This window comes from Apteryx rowi, unplaced genomic scaffold (genome assembly GCF_003343035.1).
Source record: "Apteryx rowi isolate R43461 unplaced genomic scaffold, aptRow1 scaffold_7, whole genome shotgun sequence".
Lineage (NCBI taxonomy): Eukaryota > Metazoa > Chordata > Aves > Apterygiformes > Apterygidae > Apteryx > Apteryx rowi.
The window spans coordinates 6,163,022-6,184,090 of record NW_020450982.1 but is presented as its reverse complement, the minus strand read 5'-3'; the positions used below and the strand labels follow the sequence as shown (position 1 = coordinate 6,184,090).

The 21,069-nt window shown below is 55.6% G+C and overlaps 1 protein-coding gene across 3 annotated transcripts in view; it reads right to left on the bottom strand.

Annotated features, from left to right (window-relative positions):
• ERI3 (ERI1 exoribonuclease family member 3) overlaps window positions 1-21,069 on the bottom strand; it is a 150,577-nt gene that overhangs the window by 33,906 nt on the left and 95,602 nt on the right. For all 3 annotated transcript variants that reach the window (XR_003256836.1, XM_026086726.1, XM_026086727.1), the window contains one exon: window positions 18,139-18,238. Coding sequence is in view for 2 of the 3 variants with exons in the window: in XM_026086726.1 (XP_025942511.1) it covers window positions 18,139-18,238 (100 nt within the window). In the remaining variant the exon portion in view is untranslated. The remainder of the gene's footprint in view (window positions 1-18,138; window positions 18,239-21,069) is intronic.

Genomic DNA, 21,069 nt, shown 5'->3' with positions numbered 1-21,069 from the left:
ACAGGAAGGTTTTGGCCCTGCTAACCCTCTGCTCTAGGCAGTCGGGCTTGGAGGCCAGCAGCTCTCGGAGAGGGGCAGCTAAGGGCTGAGCAGCGGTTCCCCCGCGACGCTTTGCGCTTTGCTCTCCGCGGCTCTGCGTCAGGCAGGGGCCAAGGGGCTGGGGGCCCGTTCTGGTGCGGACCCATCGCAGCAACCTCAGCGGCTTTTCACGCCTCGGCCAGCCCAGGGTGCAGGAGCTCAGCGTGACCATCACAGGCTGTGCTTTCAGAGCAGAGGTGCTGGAGAAGGGCCCGAGCTGGCAGACCCTGGGGGCACAGGTCCCTTCCCGCGGGGACAAGGCTGAGAGGAAGGCGGCAGGCACGAGGAGACACGCGTGCCCTGGTAAGCACAGATGACCTGCACGCGCTGCCGCCGCGGGGCTGGCAAGGAAGCAAGGGGCGATGCAGAGCTGAATCAGGGCTGGGGCATTTGCGAGGCTGCAGGAAGGTCCACAGAGAGGCGGCTCTTCGGGCCTCGCTGTCACCTCCGCTCTGCCCTGCACATCTTGTTACAGGGCTATGTGTAATTAACAGCAAGGGTAATTACATCAGGAAAACTTAACAGGGGCTGCCACATGCTCTCCATCACTGGGGAGATCCATCACATCAAGATCAGAGTTTGTTTTTTTCCATACTAAAAGATCAGCTCAGATTCATATGGGAATGACACAGGACAGTCCTGTGGCCACAGCAGCTCAGAGTAGCTCATCTGGCCCAGTCTCTGAGCCACCACCTGGCCAAAAACTGATAGGAGCCCTCAGGCCTCCTGGACCCTATAGTCCCCCTGGAGACCCTCCAAGTACCGAGGGCCAGACGTGCCCTGCTACCCATCAGGCATGAGAGATGTGCTGGACACAAGCAGCTCGCTCTGAGCAACATGGGCACTGCTTGCCCACCCTTAGCAGTGACCCCTTCTTCCTGCCTCCCCCTCCAGGACAGCGTGGTCCTGCACACCAGCAGCACCCAATTTGGGGCCCAGGCTGGGGAAAGCCTCCCATCCTGCAGGCTCATCCGCAGAGCCTTGTGGCCTGCAAGCAGGAGGTGCAAGGTCAGCCGGTCTCACCTCCAAAGACAGAGAAATGGGGTGTCCTGAGGAAGAGCTCGCCTGCAGGAACCCGTTAGGGCCCCCAGAAGCTTGGAGCAGAACATGAATGGCCCATTAGATAGAAAAGCTGTGTGGAGAGCCCCAGTCTGCTGAATGTAGCTAGCCTTGCAACACCCAGCTCAGGCCAGCAAGAAGCTGCAGGCCCAAATAACATTTCCCCTTGTAATCCCAAGATCTTGCCCCTTAGCTGGGATGCCCGACAGCAAAGTTCAGCCTGAGCTGTCCAGATCTCAGTGGCAGTAAATCAGTCAGGGTCTACTGATCCTGACGGGACATTATGGACTTAGACCTCACCAGTGCAGCCCTCCTGGGTAACCAGACCTTTATTGTGCCTCAGTTTCCCTCCATGTTCTATATCAGTTTAGCCTGAGACTCTTGGTCTCTCCTCTTGTGCCTCTCTTCTCCCCAGTAGACACTGACCCGCACAGAACAGCACGGCCTGGCCCCTCCTTGACCATTTCTCTGCAGCCCCTGATCACATACACCAGCAGGGGCAGAAGGAAATGCTGCCTCCCACCTGTGGGACGCTGCCACAGGACTGCACTGCGATTCAACCCTGTCAGAGGGGGATGAGCGAGGTCTGCACAGCCGTACCTTGGGCAAGGCTCTTCTGGTCTCTTCGCCACCAACCACTGTCTAAGGGAGACCCTAGAGCATCAGCCTGTGACTCCTGCCCAGAGCCTGGTTAGTGGTGGCTCTCTAATGGAGAAGGATGAGACCTTCTTCTGGGCACATTCACCAGCCCCTGCTGCGGGTACCTGCTCAGCAGGGCTGAGTCCTCCTCCCGCTTTCCAGGGTGAAAGCAAGCCCAGAGCCGGGGTGACTCGCGCCACGCTCCCTGTGAGTCAACAGGTGGCTGTCCAGGCTGCCCATGCCACAAATCCTGATTTCCTCCTACTCAGAGGTAGAAAGAGCATCTCTCCTGCTGCTCTCCAACCGAGGCCAAAGGCTGCCCAGGCACTTTGTGCCTCGAGGCAGGGCCAGGCTGGGGCAGCACAGCAGCTCTCTAGCAGGACTCACCCCAGTGACAAGCCACTGTTGGGGGCACCTATGGAAGATAAAGAGGAGAGCAGATCCCCTCTGATACCAGAGCAGCCCCGTGCTGGGAACGGGCTGCAGTTCGCCCAACAGAGCTCTCCCCTCCTGCCCGAGCCCTTTGCTCTGGGATTTTACTGTGTTAGCAATTTGGGAGCAGGGGAATCACACAAATATGCGTAAGGACAGGGAGCAAGAAAAACATAGCTCTGGACAGATCTCGGACAGCGCAGGGCCCATCTTCCCCAGCCAGCAGGTCATCCAGGCCTTGTCCCCAGATCCTCTGCTGAGTTACACTGGCTATTAACACACTCCAAGTTCGTTATCTTAAACAGGCCACTCAGGACATGAGGCAGTGATCCTTAAACCAATTAATGCAATCCTTTGATTTCAGGGGAGAATGAAGGAGCCGCCAGCCTGCCTTAAAGAGGGGACTGTCAGCGCGAGAGCAAGGAACGAGTTACGGGTCAGAGCGTAACAGCGCAGAGGTGCCCGTTAGCTCTTAACAAGAGGTGAGGGCTGGCGAGCGGCTGCCAGACCCGGCTGCTGTCAGCGCCCTCCTCCACACCCCCCAGTGCTACCACCCAGAAAGAGAAAAGGAAAGTGGTGCCGCAGCACTTACTGTAGGTCCTAACACAAACAACAAGCTCTGCCACGCTGCATGGGCAGGGGCTCCCAGGAGAGGGGGGAGCTGCTGGGGAAGAGGGAGCAGGGGAGATGGGGAGTCTGCAGGGGGAAGTGAGCCAGGATTGCCGTTGTGCCCGGTGTGTCCTCTTGCCTTATCAGAGCACCTGTGGCTCTGCTGAGCAGGGCCAACACTGGTTGCCCTTCGTCCCCGGTTCTCCAGCTGTGAGGCTGTGGCATGGGTACCCCCCTCCTGGCTCCACAGACCCAGCGGATGGGGGCGACGGTACGGGGAAGGTCTGGGATGCGGCACAGCTCCCTCTATTCCCACCTCCTGCAGGGCACGATCCGGCACGGTGCCGCTGCGTTGGGGGCAGGCACTGTGATGTGGAGCAGGTCCCCTGGCCACAGGGTTGCCGTCCTGCCATCCTTGGGGAAGGCAGGCAAGCGGCAGCCCTGAGCGTGCGCAGTGAAGAGGACAGCAGTGCCTTGGTGCAGGAGGAAGTCCCAGAGCTCATCGTCACACACATGGCAGTGAGAAGCTCCCCTCTGAACGACATCACCCCAACCATCACACCGAACCAAGGGAAACCAGAGCTCCACAGCCTGCAAGTCTCCAAAGTCACGTGCAAGTCCAAGACCAAACCTAGAGAACATGCCCCAAATCTGTGAACCTGGCAATGGCAGCATCGGTGGGAGCTGAACCCAAAACCCAATGCCGTGAGCCAAATCCAATCTGCCCTTCCCCAGCAGTGCTGGGGACGGGGATGCTGACCGGCACTTTGCAAGATGTGGTGGCACCCCGTGAATGGCCCAGTCTCACCACCCACACTAGGCCGAGGGCAGGGCTTCCTCCTGCCTTCCCCAGCTGTTCACTGCCACCGAGGTTGCTCCCACAATGGCCTGGGGCTCAGAAAACCATGGCATTACGGTGGCCAGTCAGAGGCCTGTGGGCACCCTGAGGCCCCACGGACAGCATCACCCCACTGTGCTCACCGAAAGCACAAAACTTTCTTTTTCTTTCTTCCTTTGCTTCCTCTTTTCTTCCAGCAGAAGTTCTCTCTTAGCGAAGTCTTTCAGGGGAGGTGGAGAGAGAGTAGGAAGCCAAAGAGAATCATCTTGCTAGTCAAAGCCTTTAACAACTATTTTTAATATCAGGCAGAGGAGCAGGATTTTGAAATGAAACAGCCGGTGCCTCTTTGATGGGTGAGCTACAGATCTTGAAACAAGGTCCATTCCCTCCTCCTTCACTAACTAACAGCCATATTTCTCTCATTAAAGACAATCTGGCTGTATTTTCAAACTTCTTAACAAGGCGATCACCGTAATTTGAGATTTCTATTATCCATGCTCCTATTACAGCAGTCTTTTAAGCAGCTGACTTTTTTTTTTTTGCTTTCTTTCCCTGACTTTGTCTCTCCCCTCAAACTGCCATCAGTGGTAATGACGTGCCAGGAAACAAGAGCACCAAGAACCATCTTTTCTTCTTCCTTCTGGTGCTAGGTTGTGGGGGTAGCAATACGGAACAAAATAAAGAGCGAAATGAAGTTTGGTTATCTCTCATCTGGAGTTTGGGTTTTAATCCGCCCAGGAGCACAAACGAAGCCAATGCACCACCTTATCTTTCCTGTCAATCCTAGACCGCCGTCCCCAAAGCCCCCCAGCTCTCTCCCCTTCCCAAAGGCGCCTGGCCACAGCCCCCCTCCCTGCCCCATTAGTCCTTTGCAGGGGCCCTGCCAGATGGATGCAATTTGCATAATATCACCGGCGGAGGCTGGCAGATCAACAGGGGTCAGGCTCTGACATCTCCAGCACAGTCTATCTCCAAGTGCTAATTTGGACTGCATTGATCTCTCTTTCTGATTTCTTTGTCATTTACGTCTGCAACGGTTTGACAGGAGATACAGAGAGAGACAAGGGGGGAAAAGAAGGGGAGGGGGGGAAAGAAGAGGAGAGAAACAAAGATTGTAGTTACAGATGTCTTTAAGGGAAAAAACAGATTAATCCAAGGACTCCTCTGAGGGTCGCAGCTTTGAAACATCCTAATTATCCTATTCTTACGAATTCCTGTACAGACTTAGAGGGGGGTCTTGTCAGGGAACTCAGGGGAATGGAAACTTGTTAAATTGCGGCGGAGTCTTTCCGGCTGGCTGCTACCCCTTCCCCTCCTGCACCTCGCAGTGCTTTCTCATTAGGTGAAGCAGGGTAGCTTTAAACCCGGTGTCCCTCGCTCACACAGCCTTCCCTCCGTACCTCTGAAACGACTCTCATTAAAGGCAGAAGTAGCTCTGTAAAACTTGGGCAGGAGTCTCTCCTTTGCAGACGCTCTCTCCCCCGCCATCCTGCACCGCACGCCCTGGGTGCCCGCGCCACTGTGCCACCGCTGCCCTGCCCATGGCGGGGACGTGGGGCTCTGCTCAGCAAGGCGCAAGAGCCCGAGGAAGGGGTTTAGCGCCGCGCAGGCACCAAGCAGCACGTACCTGCGTTGCAGGCTGCAGCACGAGCAGGGAAGGTGTTGGGGACGGTGTGAGGCTCTGTGTGCGGACGTGGTCGGGAGCCCTGCAGCTCTGCACGTGTGCGCACCAGCATGCACACAGGCACGCTGCACTGTGCACGCACGATGCCATCCACACTGTGCTTTGCACAGCAGCTCTTCATCCCACCAGACTTCCCTCCACCTGTCCCGTGTGCAACACAGGTCTCAAAGCCACGGTCTTATGCGCTCTCTATGCTCAGCACCACAAATTTCTGCTTCTTTTGCCCAGGGCTAACAGTAGTTTCCCCTGCCCCAGGTCCAACACCCCACTCCAGATGGATACTGCCAGTGTTCAACCTACAGTTCCTGCACCTGGTCATGCTCAAAGCTCCTCTCCCTCCCTGCACCTACTTGCCACAGCTTCCATGGCCTGCTCCAGGGTACCCAGGCAGGGGAGTACCAACATCACGCCCCACTCTTCCCACTCTGGAGGCCAGCCTGTGCACCCTCATCACAGCCCCACTCAGAAAACCACCGCTTGGTTTAGGAGCACTCGGCATAACTACCAGCCTTGGAGTGAGAGATGCCTGAGAGCAGAACAGCAGAGGTCTCCCAGGTCCTGAGAGAGGAGCATCAACAGAGCCCAGCGGATAGTCAAGGGCAGGACCGGGGAGAAGGGAGGCTGCAGACTGGGGCTGCGTGGCTTCGGCAGAGCTGTGCAAGCAGAGGGAGTTTGGCTGGGACAGTGGGAAGGGGACAAGAGTGCCAGTACAAGGTGGCAGCAGGGAAAGGGGAGGCTGGCCAAGAGGCTCCAAGGGGGATTCAGGGCCACAGCTGGAGCACTGCTGCCCTGAGCTGCTGAAAGGAAGGTGGGCTGAGGGCAGCATGCCCAAGGCAGGCTGCTGGGCAGCCGTTCAGGGCCTGGCTGAAGCGAGTCCACAGACTCCCTGCATGACTGGTGTCTGCACCGTGAGCCTGTGCATTGCTGGGCCTGTGTGCTGCCAGTCTCACGCGAGATGTTTGCAAACACAGGGAACAGGGGCACAAGCCTTCACCCGCTGCCCTGAGGGCAAAGGAGCTTATTTCTAACCACCACATCTTCAGCATCCTCACAGAGGAAAACCACGGTGCTTACCAGATTTGCACTGCACAGAGAGGAAAGCGAGACCAGAGTGGAGACAACGCTGACGCCCATCACCTCGCGAGACAAGAGCTAATCCAAGAGGAGAGCAGCCGCAGAGAGAAAGCACCAGAGCAGAACCTGCCTTGTTATCCCCCAAGATGCCAGTGCAGAAGGGCAGATTTGGGGACGTGCTGCTGTTGTAGAACACCGTGAAGTTAAAAGACACCTTCCACAGGAGTCCAGAGCAGAGCAGGACAGCCAATCTTTGCTCCTAATTGAGACATTTACGTTCATTAACAAGAAACTCATCCCCACCTCACAGGTAACAGAAGATAAGCCACCATTTACTCAGTCCAGGACATATCACAGACAGACACCAAGGCACCAAAAGAATCCATGGGGAAATCAAAATGTCACCTGATGTTTTACATTGCTGCTTCCTACAGAAAAGTCTTTCTAGAAAGTTAATGATCTTCCAAGGCTTCTTACCTAATAAGCATCTTGCTGTGTCTGAGCACGCATCATGCTGCACGGGAAGTGCCACTTTTTACCAGGGCAGGAGAACAAGTGCTAGCAAACGTTTTACCTGTCCCATACAACATGGGACAAGGCTCGACTGGGGCAAGGGTTTTTCCCACTGCCCTGGGACTCAAGCGGTGCAGGGGTGGACATTTTGCAAGTGTCAGCAACAGGACTGGACAAATGGGTTGGGTCCAAGGCAGAGCAAGGAGTTCTCTATAGTACAGATCAATTCAGGTCTGCTAGCTCTTGGGTTTGAGACTGACTGACACATACCACAGAGCATCAGTAAAACAAACCCTCCATCAGATCTTCCCAGTGCTTCCAGGATGTTAACAATAGTTAGAATGATAAGAAAAACGTATCTAGGATGTACTTCATCTGTCACTGGGGAAAGGAACTGGGTTGGGGCTGCCCGACTTGTATTGCAGATTGCAGCTGGCCTGGAAGGGAGGGACAGCAGATCTGCTCCTCTCACCAAGTGAGACAATCCCCACCGGTGGTCAGATGGGTCTGAAGAAAGCCCAGAACAAGAAGCCAAAGAAAGGGGTGTACGGCAACAACCCTGCCGAGGAGTGGCTCCGAGATGACCACAGTGCTGTTCTGCTAGGAGAGAGCTAGAGCTGGTGCTTGAGATGGATCTGCCCTGATCCACAACTGGGCCTCTCAGGCATCACTGCATGGCAAACAACAGATAATCCAGAAATCCCTGTTAAATCTGCAGCCTGATGCCGGTGCTGCAAATGCAACTGCCTCTAGCTGGAAGACAGTTGCGTGTGCCTACCTTCAGCACAGCCTGCGTGAGCAGAAACCGCTATTGCCTCTCTCGTGGCTGGGAGGAGCGTATCGCAGCACCGTGACTTTTCTCCAGCAGCTCAAGCCCTGCAGCCTGTCTCACCCTCCTCTCCAAAGGCAGTTTGCCCCAGGGACCACTAGCCCTCTGGCAAGGGGCAAGGTGAGACGACGCCAGCAAACGTCCTTGGCAGCAGGGAATGTTTAGTGCAGGGTGCCCCCACCCCAGCCCCGCCAGCAGCGACGCGATCAACTTTAGGCTGGGTAGGATGGAGGGGTGAGTGCAGTCAACACAAACACTCAATCATCCTTCCTTTCTTTCTTCTGTGCCTCCTTTGTTAACTGCAGGAAACAGCTGAAAGACCTTGAGTTTCCCATTGTAGCATGTATCGAACAGAGCTGCAGTGATCAGAACATACCCCCCGCTGCTCCCGGGGAAAAAAGGGAGAGCAGAATCTTTTCTAAAAAGGGTTTACGATTAGAAGAGTGTTCTGTCACTCTGGCACGCAGTAATCCACTGCGCCACCAAGTCCCTTCAGAGAGATGTCGAAAACTTAAATGACTGAAAGCAAAAGAGCCCTGGCTCAGGTTCCCAGGCAGCCAGACATCCTAATTATCTTTAGATCCACTCCCACATGGAGGGGAGAGAGCACACAAGAGTAAAAAAAGAAAAAAAAAAAGAGAAAAAAAAGAAAGGAAAAGAAAGGGGGGAAAAAAAAGACTGTCACATTGCTTTTTTTTTTTTTTAAAAGCTTGTCTCTGCTCACTGCTTTTCCAGCTGTGACACCTCTCACAGTAGTTAATTAGAATCATGTCACCACGTTAATGTGCTCTGACTGGACTCTGACAGACGCGCGTCCTCCAGCCGGCCACCCCGGCCGGCCCTCCCTCCCCACACCACCTCCTCGCGGATGTGGGCCCAGCGCTCGCAGCAGGACCCTTGCCACCTGCATGCCACCTCGTCCCCTCTCCCGTGGTCCAGCCAGGCGCCACGGCGCAGCGGGGCCGGTCCCTTCACCCTGCCTCCCTCCGCGCCGGGATATTCTGCCTTACTGCAACACTTAGGGAACATCCGCTCCACCTGTTCTGGATCCACCTGACCTTTACAAGCACTAATTCAAAATGACACTGCTCATTTGATGACATTTCTGTTGATTTTTACTTAAGTCTCTTTTAATTATTTAACTGGGAGTCTTTTCCCCTCTGCCTTACGCTGCAAGGGAAGAGAAACCCCTTTGTGGCTGGGGCAGAGCGGCCCCAAGCCAGCCCCTGCCCTGCTCCCCAGCCCCTGCCCTGCTCGCTCCCCTGCCCCGCGGCATCCAGCCCCTGCCCTGCTCGCTCTCCTGCCCCGCAGCACCAGAGCCAGTGCTCCAGCTCTTGCTCTTGGCACCTCCTGGCAAAAGGATCGCACTGTGCAAATGGCACTGCCCCTGGGTAAGGCACCAGCTGTGTGTGACCTCTGCTGAGAAACAAAGAGCCGAAAAAATGGGGTTTGCCTGCTCTTTTCCCAGCGGGGGAAGCATGGGGTTCTCCAAGGGCTTCCCCAGTGCCCTGGGAAGGACTGGATGGGTAGGACCGTCTGTGCCAGCCAGGGCCACGTGGGCCAAGACACAAAGCAGGCAGACACGCAGAGGGGAATTTCACAAAATGCTGCCAAGAGCAGACAGCACATTGCCCCAGGGCACCATGCACAGCTACAGCGTCTGGGACAGCACCCCGTCCCCGCCAGGGATCATCCTGCAGCAGGCTGGAGGCTCTGGGGCTGCACACGGCTTGCCTGCACCCCCAGAGGAGCCGGGAAAAAGCAAGGGGGCAATCAGAGGGGGTTGAAATAAAGCCAGCAAGCTCCAAGGACCCTGCGGGGTGACGACGAGGCTCATCTGCCAGCCGCCCAAGCTCCCAGGGGAGAGCGCGGGCTGACAGTGAAAGGCACCCATTACGGCGGGCAGCCCGCTGCCTGCCACTGCACTTAGCGAGCGCGTCCCCCCACCGCCCTCTCCTTCAATGTCAGCGCGGAGAGCGCTCCGGCCACTCCGGGACGCAAACAAACGGAGCTGCGCGCAGGGAGAGGGGCAGCGGGGCCGGGCAGGAGGCACCCCCGGCCGGCGCTCGCCCGGCTCCCCACGGCGCTGGCAGCGCTGGTAGTTAATTAGAATCGTGTCACTAAGTAAATGTGCTCTGACTGGACTCTGACAGACGCTCACCTATGACACCAGGGGCCAGGAGACAATCCACATCAAACTACTGCAGTGTGACCCTTTTAACACAAAGAGTAAACTCACTGCACATCGAGTTGAAGCTCATTAAAACTGTCTACTCTGCGAGCATCCCATTAACCCCACCGTTAAAAACACGCAATTCCTCTTCTTCTTTCCGAGGCCTAATTAATGCTCTGGATCAGGAACAATATCACACCCTAACCTTCCGAGATTTCCAATCAGTAAATGAAAAGACAGAGATGGAGCCAGAAAGACACAGTTGAGCTTGCTGAGTCACTCACCATATGGGCTGCTGACCTGCCAAAACAGGTAGGGCTCTTCCATCCGGCAAGGCAGAGCCCCGCACGGAGGGACTGCTGGCGGAGGGGCTGCAGTGGAGTCCCGCAGGGGGGACCATGGGCACGGGGACACGGCAGAGCCCTACGTAGCAGCCAGGTGTGCAAGACCCTGCTGCCATTCACAGACTAAGCACACAGCAGCGAGCAGGGGTTACAGGATCACACCAGCCGGTGTAGAACAACCTGTGATCACCTAGTGAGGTGTCACATCAAGACAGCCCTTCTGGTCCTGCCAGGTGCCAGCAAAAAGTCCCACCTGCAGTTTGGAGAGGCTGGTCCCTGCACCCCACAGCAGCCTTGCCTTGCTCCCCGCTCCCCTGTGCACACAGACGGCATTAGTCTGGCGGCTTGTCCTTTCCTGAGCTCTGTAATCACACTCTCCATCAGCCTCCAGGCTCAGCAGGGGGTTAGGAGTGATATGGAAGAAGGATGTGATGGGCTCTCCCCTGGCCCCTTGGACACCTGCGTTCAGTTCCTCATCCTGCCTGTGTGACCCCAGCAAATTTGCTGGGGTCGTGTCTCTCCYAGCACAGCTTCTCCCTGCCTGCACGCGTGGCTTGTAGGTGCTGCCCCAAGTCCCGGGGCCCCTCAAGTCTCTAAAGGGAGTAAGCCCAGGTTCTGGGCTTGCAGGGGGCTGGACGGTGAAGGGGAGAGCCGGCCAGGCACCTGGAGGGTGCACACTGCTGAGTTCGTCTCATTAGCCACGTGCCGGCACAGGAATAAAGCCCGTGACTAACGGGCGCTATTACGGGATGGTATTTCCTGGTCTGAAACAAAGCCCCAGTCGTGTACTTCAGGTTCATTAGCAAAAGACACAGCAGCCTCCTTACTTTCTTCCTAAAAAAAAAATTGAAAAGAAAAATATCCCACACAAGACATTTAGAATAATAATCTGCACACTGAAGTCTAAACTTAATAGCATCAATTAAATTTTATAAGACTGATAGCAAGGGGTATTGCCTAATATCATGTTTTAAAGACTGCCAATCCACTGTACATCACCAGCTGTGAACATGGAACCAGAGCAGACAAATGGGAAACAAACTCTCATAGCAGTAACTGCTTCTGCAGATTCAGAAACTTTTTCCTTCTTTCAGTATTTTCTCATCAATAACTGGCTCATTCAGAGCTGAGAAGCAACAAAGGACTGAGAAAAAAAAGAACGTGCCTTTTATCTTTTCCATAATTATAAAAACAAACTAACAAAACTTACATGGGAGAGGATCAGATCTGGAGCTTGAAAGGGTGGTTTCCAGAAACACTCATTCAACTCACTAAGCACCGTTCTCACTTCTTCTGTTTCATACATCAGGTGCTTTTGACAAAAAAGTATTCTGAAACTTACTTTTTCTTCTATATCACATATACGCAAGGCAGACATGATTTCACTAATAAAAATAATTTAAACTACTACTTGGGTTCTTTAACCTTGGATTCCAATTTTCATCCAAAAGCAATACTACTCAAATCCCGAGTAATAACTTAATCACCACTTCTTTAATAAGAAGTAGCAATATATAATTTTGTAATGTAAGAAATATCTAAAAACTAAGAATAAAGTCTTATTATGTTACATAATCAATCAAAATAAATGTAGCAAATATAGGATATTTGATGAACAAAAGAACAATCAGATTTAACACACAGGCAATTGTAGGTAGCTGAATATGTTTTGATGGGTGCTGGTCAGTAAAACTTGACCTTTTTTCAGGGAAATAAGCAAAAAAAAGAAGAGCAAAAATAGAATAAAATCAATTATTGAATCCAGGTGCCCTGCTGGCTGATTTAAATAAGAACTAAAACTTGTGTTTGAAATCATTCTGATTTACGTCAGTCTCTGCAACTCAGTGCAGAGACCTCGATGAGAGAACACGGCTCCACTGGTGTTACTACGTGAGCAGAACCAGCTAGCAGGCAACCTCCCCGAAATCTCCATCCTTCCTAGAAACCTTTTGTCAAGTGCATCAGTGAACACTCCCGGTTTCTGGTACCTGAGGGCTCCCCTGTCTCCGAGGGTGCAGGTTCGGCATGACCAAGTGGCATGACCAAGGCTGGGCAGCAGACTGGAGGCAGAGCTGGGAAAAGCAATGGAAACCTCCTTGGTGAGAGCAGGAGGGGAAGCAGCAGGGCAGTGGCACTGCTGGAAAGGACATGGACCAAGTGAAGAGGAGCAGCCTGAAGACTTGTCCCCATGAGGAAGTACTAATGTCCTGAAAAAGCCTTGGCTCCTCCACCTTAACAACCTATACAGTTATGCTCAGCCATGATGAATGCAAGGTCGTCTCTTCCACTTTGAAGCACACCAACAGTAAGTCAAAGTCACCAGCCAGGGAAAACACTGCTTCTGTCTACAAAACACTGTAATGCCCTTGACCCACACCCAGAACAGCCAACAGCAACCCAAGCAGTGAGAGGATGGAGCCAGGGAACAGAGTCCTGAGGGGCTGCAGAAGGCCACCTCATCCACCCATCTGCTCCAAATGAAGAGCCAGTGCCATAATACACAGATGTCTAAACTGTCCCTAAAAACCACCAGCAAAGGAGATTCCTGTGCCACCCTGGACAACCGGTTTCTCTGTCTCCAAGCCCTGACAGCTCGGGTGTTGCAGGGGAGGAGGCACTGTTGTGTCCTGGGCTCCCAGCCAGCCAGACGTGCAGCCTGGCAGCAAGCACTGGCCTGGGGAAGAGCTGCACAAAGCCAAAACCACATGCCATGGGTGGGATGTGGTCTGTGAGAGGACACTACAAGGCTTCAGACAGGCAGGAGCCTATGAGCCTCTGAAAACAGGGACCAAAATACTCTGTCACCCACCTCTGTCACTGTTCCTTTTACAGGTGCTTTTAGGTGGCCTTCTCCTCTTTTGGGTCACCTGGCTCTGCAGCCTTGCCGTTCAAGTGCTCCGAGGGCAGCTCAGCAGCCTCTGCTGAGATCAGAGGCAATGGAACCCGCTGAGCCACATGCGTGCAGGACAGCAGCATCACGGCCAACCTGGTCCCTGCTCAGGCAAGCCCCAAGAGGCACCAGTCCCTCTCCAGGTACCTGCTGCTATGACTGGGAGCCGATGCTTGTTTAATGCTTGGCTGAGACCAGGTCAGATGCTGCTGCTCTTGTACCCAGAGCTGCCAAACTCACATAATTTCTGCCACTCACGGGATGGTTTTACTTCTTCCCTTGCCCCTCAGGCCAGATCCTGCTTCCCAGATAGAAAACTTCCCTGGTCCTTTGCCTCCCACTCACACAGAACAAGGGATGAAGAGTCGCAGCTGCCTCCGAGCCCTCTCAGTTCTCGTCACAAGCATAGGGACGTGAAGGCGGCCAAACATCCCCGGCAGCAGCACACTGCTCTGCACCCAGGCTCCGAGGGTGAGAGGTGCCAGAATGCCATGGGAAGGCCCCTCTGCTTGGAGCCTGCTCTCTGCAGCCCAGGACAAGGTACCCGCTTGCCGCTTGTGCAACAAGATCAGCACAATTTGGCTAAAATCTAGGAGCAATCTAGACTGGCAGCCTGTGAATGCTGGCCTTTGCTGGAGAGTCCCGAGACCCCCATTAAAACCTGCAGCTCTTTTTTGGCAAGCAGCATCTCAAACAAACATTTTAAGAACTTCCGTGTGCACATGTCAGTAAGATGAATAACTTCTTGGCAAGACTCAACCTTATTTTGCCGAGGGCCAAGAAATCACCAGATAAAAAGAAGTTCCTGACCCCAAGATCCTATAGCCAACAGCAGAGTTCACAGACATTGAATCCATGTATGAAGAGAGATGGAAGCTGCAGGAAGTCCTCCCTTGTCCTCAGTGCCAAATTTGGCCTGGAGGGAATCCTTATAATTGAAATATCAACCCATGAAAAGAAATGAAAGAACAGATTTCACTCCCTTTTGCTTCTTTCTTATCTCCCAAGGACTCCCTGCATCCTCATTCTCTGGAGCAGGATTTTCCCACTTATTCTGCCTGGCACTTATCAACAAGCTGAAATATTGACATTTCCCCTTTTCCTTTACCTTTTCCCTCCCATGAAACAATTGCACCAGGCCTCTACCCTTCCAGCCACAAGGCAGCCTGCATGACGCTTTGGTGACACAAAACACTTTACTAACCCTCGACAAGATTTGCAGCTTGCTTTCCTGTGGGCAGAAACCAGAGGAAAGCAACGCAAGCCCTGTTCAGCAGTTTGCTGTTGCATATGCACAGCCCTGCTTCTCAGGGGATGTGGCCCAAGACTTCACCCTGTTCCACCACAGACCCCCTCTTTCTAAAGGTGAAGTTTCCGTTAAGAATCTGGCCATGACCCTGCAGGCTGCTGAGTGCCCTAAACTCCCAGGGATTTCAAGCAAGACGAAGGAGAGGAGCTGGAGCACTGAGCACTGAGCGTGACCGGTCCCAGAGCACGCAAGGTGTACAGACAGGGAGCAGACATCTGGTGACCCAGTGAGTCACAGAGTGGATTTGAAAACAAAATGAGACACAACCCATCAGGAAGACAGCAAAATTCCTTGCAATTTGTTTGCAAAAAGAAGTGGCCATCCACTGCAATTTTCATGTCAGGCTTGAAAGGAAACACCCATGTCGCACATCCCTGCATAATTCAGCTGGAGATTTACAGCATTGCCTGCCTCCTCCTGGACTGCTCCTCACACCCCCTGGAAAAGGGGGCTCTCCTACTCAGCACAGTATTTGTAAACCACCATGGCTGGCTAACCCGTCTCCTTGCTGCTTGGTTCACAGCCCTCTTTGGTTTGCAGACTTCTGGACAAGAAACTATGGGGCAAGAAACAAAGCTGCTTTTCAGCTGGAGCTCTGCAGGGGGGGGCTCAGCAGCCCCCAAGGGCCCTGAGCATCAGGGGCTGACCCTGCTTAAACATCCTTCTGCTCTGTGCCTTGGGCAGCCCTGGGGACCCCCTTCCCAGCTCCCCAATTTCCCTTGATTCTACTGCACCCCAGTACCAGTCACAAAAGACACTGCACTCCCATGCAGTCTGGAGCATCCCTGGAGCCACAGCCAGCTCCTGTCCCACTGCAGATGGGAGCAGAGCTCCCACAAGAGGTGAGAAAGTAGTAGGTTAGCTACTCCTGACTCTTCTTCCAGCAGCTGCTCTCTGAAAATGGGACTTTTATTTGTCTGGGTCTGCAGGACTGTGTCAGGAGCAAGGCTCCTTACAACCTGGGAGGAAAGGGAAGGGCAACCCTGGGCAGTGAAATGGATGGTTCCTCCAAGGCCTGCAGCGAGAGCACTTGAAAGTATGAAGGAGGGGTGCTTCCCTGAGCTCTGCCTGAGACAGCAGTCAGGACCGCTCAGCTCTCGGGGTGACCAGGAGCAAGCGGGATGGCTGTGTCAGAGCACAGTCCAGGCCCCGGGGTCGGTACTGAAGGGCTGTGCAGGGGACACACTCGCTCCGGGGAGAGGCAGGCAATGCAGGATCTGAGGAAACCAGCCAGCCTCTGCGGTGAGCACCCCCTCCTCGACCCTCGTCCTGGGGAGCACTCGAGCTGCCACTGCACCCAACGTGATCCACGTCTAAGGCTTGAAAAGCCAGCAGGCTGGTGCCCAGATAAAACTCAGGGAAATGCACATCTCCAGACACCAGCACCTCCCAGGAGGCACCCTGAGCACCCAGCCCCAAAGCCAGCAGCCTTGACCCAGCTGGGCCTGGGGCTCCCTCCCACCCTGCTCGAGCTGGCAGGCAGCAGAAGCTCTACTCCCTGGCTGTGCTGGCTGCCATTTAATGAGCTGCCCCTCCAGCTCACTCTTGGGGGCCAGCCTGCATTAAAGCCACCAGGCACTGGGTGCCAACCGGCTGCCATCTCTGCAGGCAGGCGGAGGATCGCAGACCCCCAGGGCAGACCCAGCTCAACCAGAGCAGCCAGCAGGCCGCACCACACCGGGCATGAGTGCACTGCTGGTGCTGTCGGGGCCGCGGAGGCCTTCATGCTGCTGACCTGGCACTCCTTCACAGCACCCATAAACATACACCGCTTCCAAGCAGAGTTTGAAAAGGAGAGGAGGGAAGGCGGGTTTGCCACTGGGACAGAGGGCTAGATACTGCACTGTGGGAAGGGAGCTTGGCTGCCGGTGCTCGACACGCCGCTTGCCTGTGGGCAGTCCGCCTGTGGCTCGCACTGTACCAGGGAGCAGCCGGGAGGGCTCCCCCACGGAGGGCATTTGGCAGAAATGAAGAAGCAAAATCATCCTAAAAGAATGGAGCAGCGAGGGACACGAACAGCATCTTTCTGAACTCGGACAGGCAGAAAGACACCCTTGCGAGCCAACGGCACTGAGACAAACACAGGCAGAAGCTAACGGCAAACTCCAGAGGCGTGGGAAGCTTTGTCAGAGTAAGAGGTGACAGCAACAGAGAGCTCTCGCCATAAATAAAACAAGGAAAGAGTCACAAAACAAGCCTGAACAGCCCAGGGGGTCCATAAGAACAGCCCAAACTCCCCGAGTAGGACATATACACAACTCCCTCGGTCCCAGCTCCCTCCCTGTGATCCCCCCAACATGGCACACAAGCAAGATAAGTCTGCTCCCAGGCAAGGAAGCAAATTTTAATGCTACCTCCGTCAATAATGCAACCAGATCCATAGTTCAAAAGGAGCTTGCTAATTAAAAGCTGGTGAGCTTTAAATAATTCATCTCCTTAACTTGGATTGATTGGAGAGTTTAATGGTTAGAGTCTTGAAACAATATTAAACAGCCTCCTCGAGGCCCAGGTAGCAGGTGACTTTTCCAAGTAAATCTTACCTTCTTGCAAACTTAAATGCTCACAAGTGACAGCAGATAAAGGGCTAGGAGGCAGGGAGAACACCTAGCTGCTGATCTCAAAGAGGTGATCCAACGCCCCATGGAGAAACAAGGCAGGCAAGAGAGATGCAGCCCTCTGAGTTACAGCCCTGCATACATCCCAGGGAATCTGGGCTAGGTCCCTGGTACCCCCTCACAGAGCTCCTGCCGGTACCCACAGCCTGCTGCTGCCCCAGCTGGGCCGCCCCGACTCTGTGCTTTCACCATTAAGCAGCAGGCAGATTCCCAGCCTCAGTGTCCCAGGCCAGGACTCCCTCTTCACATCACTTTGATCCCTGGTGTGGAGGAACTAGGGAAAACATGGAGCTGTGCCAGTGTGCACGGTGGTCACAGTTGTTTACCTTGGAGCAGGCTGTGGGACCATGAAACTCATCACAAGTGTGAGCAAACCAGAAGATGACTCAGTTCTCCAGCTGGGGCCATGCATCCTCACTCTGCAGAGTGAGCTTGCCAGCTCCCAAAGCTGCTCTACCTGGCAGCACTGGACACACAGGAGCCTCCGTTCCAAGGACGAACGCAGCATCCAAAGCAGCTGGAGTACTGGCCCGAGAGGGACAGTGTCCAGACCATCCTGGGGACCCCTGCACTCAGCACTGGGCACAGAGCCCTGACATTGCCCACGTCCAACCCCAGTCTGAGCATTGCCAAGGAGGGGAGCAACCCCCCGGCCAGAGGGATGTGCAAGGAGGAGGCTGAGTGCTCCCCAGCCATCCCCCTTCCGGCTGGGGTGCGGGTGCTGCAGGTGCGCTGCGGGCATGGGTCTGTGCACAGGTGTTTGTCACACACACCCTGGTGGGCACGGAGGCCTGGAGATGAGCCACAGCCTGGCACAAAGACGCCGCCTCTGGGAGCGATGGGGAAGCTAACAAGGGGTCAGGGATACATGGCCCAGACCAAAGCGGGGCACACGTCCTGCCCACCCTTCCCCTCCACCAGCCAGAGACCCCACAGCCCTTTGGCTGGCTCTCACCACCCCACCTCGGACCAGCTCTCAGAGCCGAGGTGCATCCTGAGGCGCTGGAGCAGCGGTCGCAGGGAAGGGCAGGGCGCAGGGCCGCGTCACTCACCTATCCCACTGTGAGGCCTCCCTATGTGCTGTAGGTTCAGTCCTTTGTTCATGTCTAAGAGCCCGTTCTTTGGCCAACTCCCCATGGCAAAGCTGTACGCCTGGAAGAGAGAAGCAGAGGGTCAGTCCGTCGCACAGCTCACACGCGGACATGGTGGAGGAGCGCCCTGCTGCCAGAAGGCGCCTGTGCTTGTCCAGGCCTGGCTGCTCCTCCGGGCACGCGTGGCGTCTATATTCAATATATTCAATACAGATTCACACGTCACCCTCACAGCCCTGGAGAGCAACCTCTGGTCTACCACGATCCCATACCATGTGAGCACACAACGCTGCTCTGTGCCAGCTCACCCCGTCACAGCACACCCGTCTCCTCGGGTGCTACCCTCCTACCTCCTGCTGCGAGAGGCAGCTTGCACCTAGTGAGGGTATAAACAGGCAGGARCTGACCAGCCAGGAGCAGAAGAAAAGCAGTGGACAGCTGCTGACAGCTCGCGGAGGAGCTGCGCCCTGCTCCACCCTGTAACTGCCTGGGCACTGTGGCAAAATGGAAGGCCACCTTCCTTGGGCCGGGCACAAGCCAGGGGCTGAGAGTTCGTCCTGGGGCTGCTCCAACACCATCCTGCCTGCCACTCCTGCCTCACCAAGGTCGGGGTGGCTGGGGCTGCATGGGGCAGCTCAGGTCACCAGCCGGAGTCACAGTGGCTCGGAAAGGGGTGCGAGAGCCCAGCCTGGCCAAGCCTGCAGCCCCTTCCCCTCTGGCAACCGCAGCACTCCCAGTCTCCTATATCCTCTCAGTTCACGGAGTCCCGGTCCCCAGAGTTGCCCTGTGACTCCCACAACCCCTCCGGGCTCACCATCACTGGGAGAAACCCCACCAGGACCTGATGGTGCTACCCCACGGCTCAGAGCCTGGAGCCTGGCCAGAGGGAGCCTGCCCCATCCCCACGGCATCACATGGCAGGAGCGAGAGGCAGTGGGGAGCCCGAGCAGCATAAACCCACAGCACAATGCAAATCTGAAAGCAGCCGGGCCTCTGTGTCATACACACGTCTGTAATTACGGTCTGACAGCCACGTATCTTCTTCATCTTGAGGAATTAAGCTTACCGCCGCATTGTGAGCAGTAAGACCAGCGCGTGGGCTTAGCACTGCTCGCACCGGCGCTATCTCTGCTGCCGTGAGGGCCATTGTCCCCAGATGAGATCAGGTCAATCCAGCAGCGCGTATCTCTCTCCTGCAGTAGGGATCATCGCTAACCGCGGCCACAACGCTGCAGGGCATCACCACCACCCTCTGCGCTGCTAGGGATGATAGCCAAGGAGAGGTGGGTTGAAAATGTCTCGGGAGATGCCACCTGTGGTGGGAATGGGGCCAAACTGGGAGAGCGGCAGGCTGGCAAGGGTGACCTCACCAAGCTGCTGGGGACAGCTGGAGAGCAAAGGGGCTCCCCACGCCAACACAGGCCACCCCTGCTGCGGGCTTCGGCCACGTCCCAGCGCAGCTGCCAGTCCCTCTGCCCAGCTACCTGCTGCTCTGCCGGCAGTGGGCACAGCCAGCCCCTCTCTGCAGCCCCCGCCGCTAGCTGTCCCCAGGGAGCTGTGGCTTTGGGGTAGGTAATTTATTACTGGCCCACGTAACCATTTATGCTGCTTTGTTACTCCTGCCTTAGCAAAACACAGGACTCCACAGATAATTAATAGACAGCATTGCTAATCCTATTGGGAGATGATTAGCAATTAAAACTCCTAATTAAGTCTATGCATAATTCACTGAAATTACACTTTGTGTACACAACAGGGAGGTTTCCTTTGCCTTCGACAAACACGCGCTGATATCTTCATCGCTGACAAGATTCCCTGCGGCCTGGACCCCAGGCAGTCACCCAGGGGGCAGGGGGGGCCAAGGGTGCGGGTGCTGGATGGGCCCCGGCACCCACCTGCCAGGCAGCCGGGGTGAAGGCTGCAGCAGCTCTGTGTGTGGCTCCCTCTCCTGGGCTCCAGCCCAAAGAGCAAGCCCACGCACAGCTCACGAAGGCCCATGCGCTCAGCACCAGCAGAACCAGGCCCAGGTTTGCCGGCAGCGACTTTGGGAAGGGGTGTCCCTGCACGCCTGGGGAGCAGGTGCATCGGACAGCGAGGGAGCAGGGCACAGCCACCAGGCTCTGAGCTACGCTACTCAGAGCAGCGCTTGCAGACTACCTGCCAGCTCTGGGCCTGTCCTCTCTGACTCCCACCAGGAGGGTGGCAGGGTCCCAGGAAAGTCACAGGCCACTCCAGTCTGCTTTCTCCGGCCGCAAGGCAGGGCCAGCACAGGGCAAGGCTGAATTAAGACCCAACAGCTGAACAAGCAACGCTGGGGAGAAACCCCCTGGCTCTGCCAGCCGTCCCGCTGCCGAGCTACTGCACCGTGCTGGGTACCCACTGGATTCAAAGCAGTCCAAGGCCTGGCACAAGGACAGGAGAGCTGCTGGGGCCACCAACAGCTGCCGCAGTGGTGCTCAGCAAAGAGGTTTGGGAACTGCCCTGCCTGCAGCTGCAGGGTGACGGCCAGCCCAGAGGCCTGGGCAGACAGCGCAGCCCAGAAACATGCCAGAGACCTGCACAGCTGGACGTGGCCCAGCAGCCGGTGCCCCACTCCAGCCTGGCGAAGGCCTCCTCACACTCCTCTGCCTGCAGCACGAGCACAGCACCTTTGGGTCCCCTTCTCACCCTCTTCTGGCACCCGCCAGGCTCAGTGCCCCGGAGCCCACATGCTCCCCTACATTGCGTTCCCACCGGCTCAACCCTCTGGGGCTGAGCCACAGGCAGGGCCCACAGGCCTGACCTGCCCATGCCGCCCTCCTCGCCAGCCCTTTCACCAAGCCCCTGCGCAGCAGCCGACGCGCAGGAACATTTGCCTTGGCCAAGAGGGCAGTTTGCTCCGCTCTCACCTGC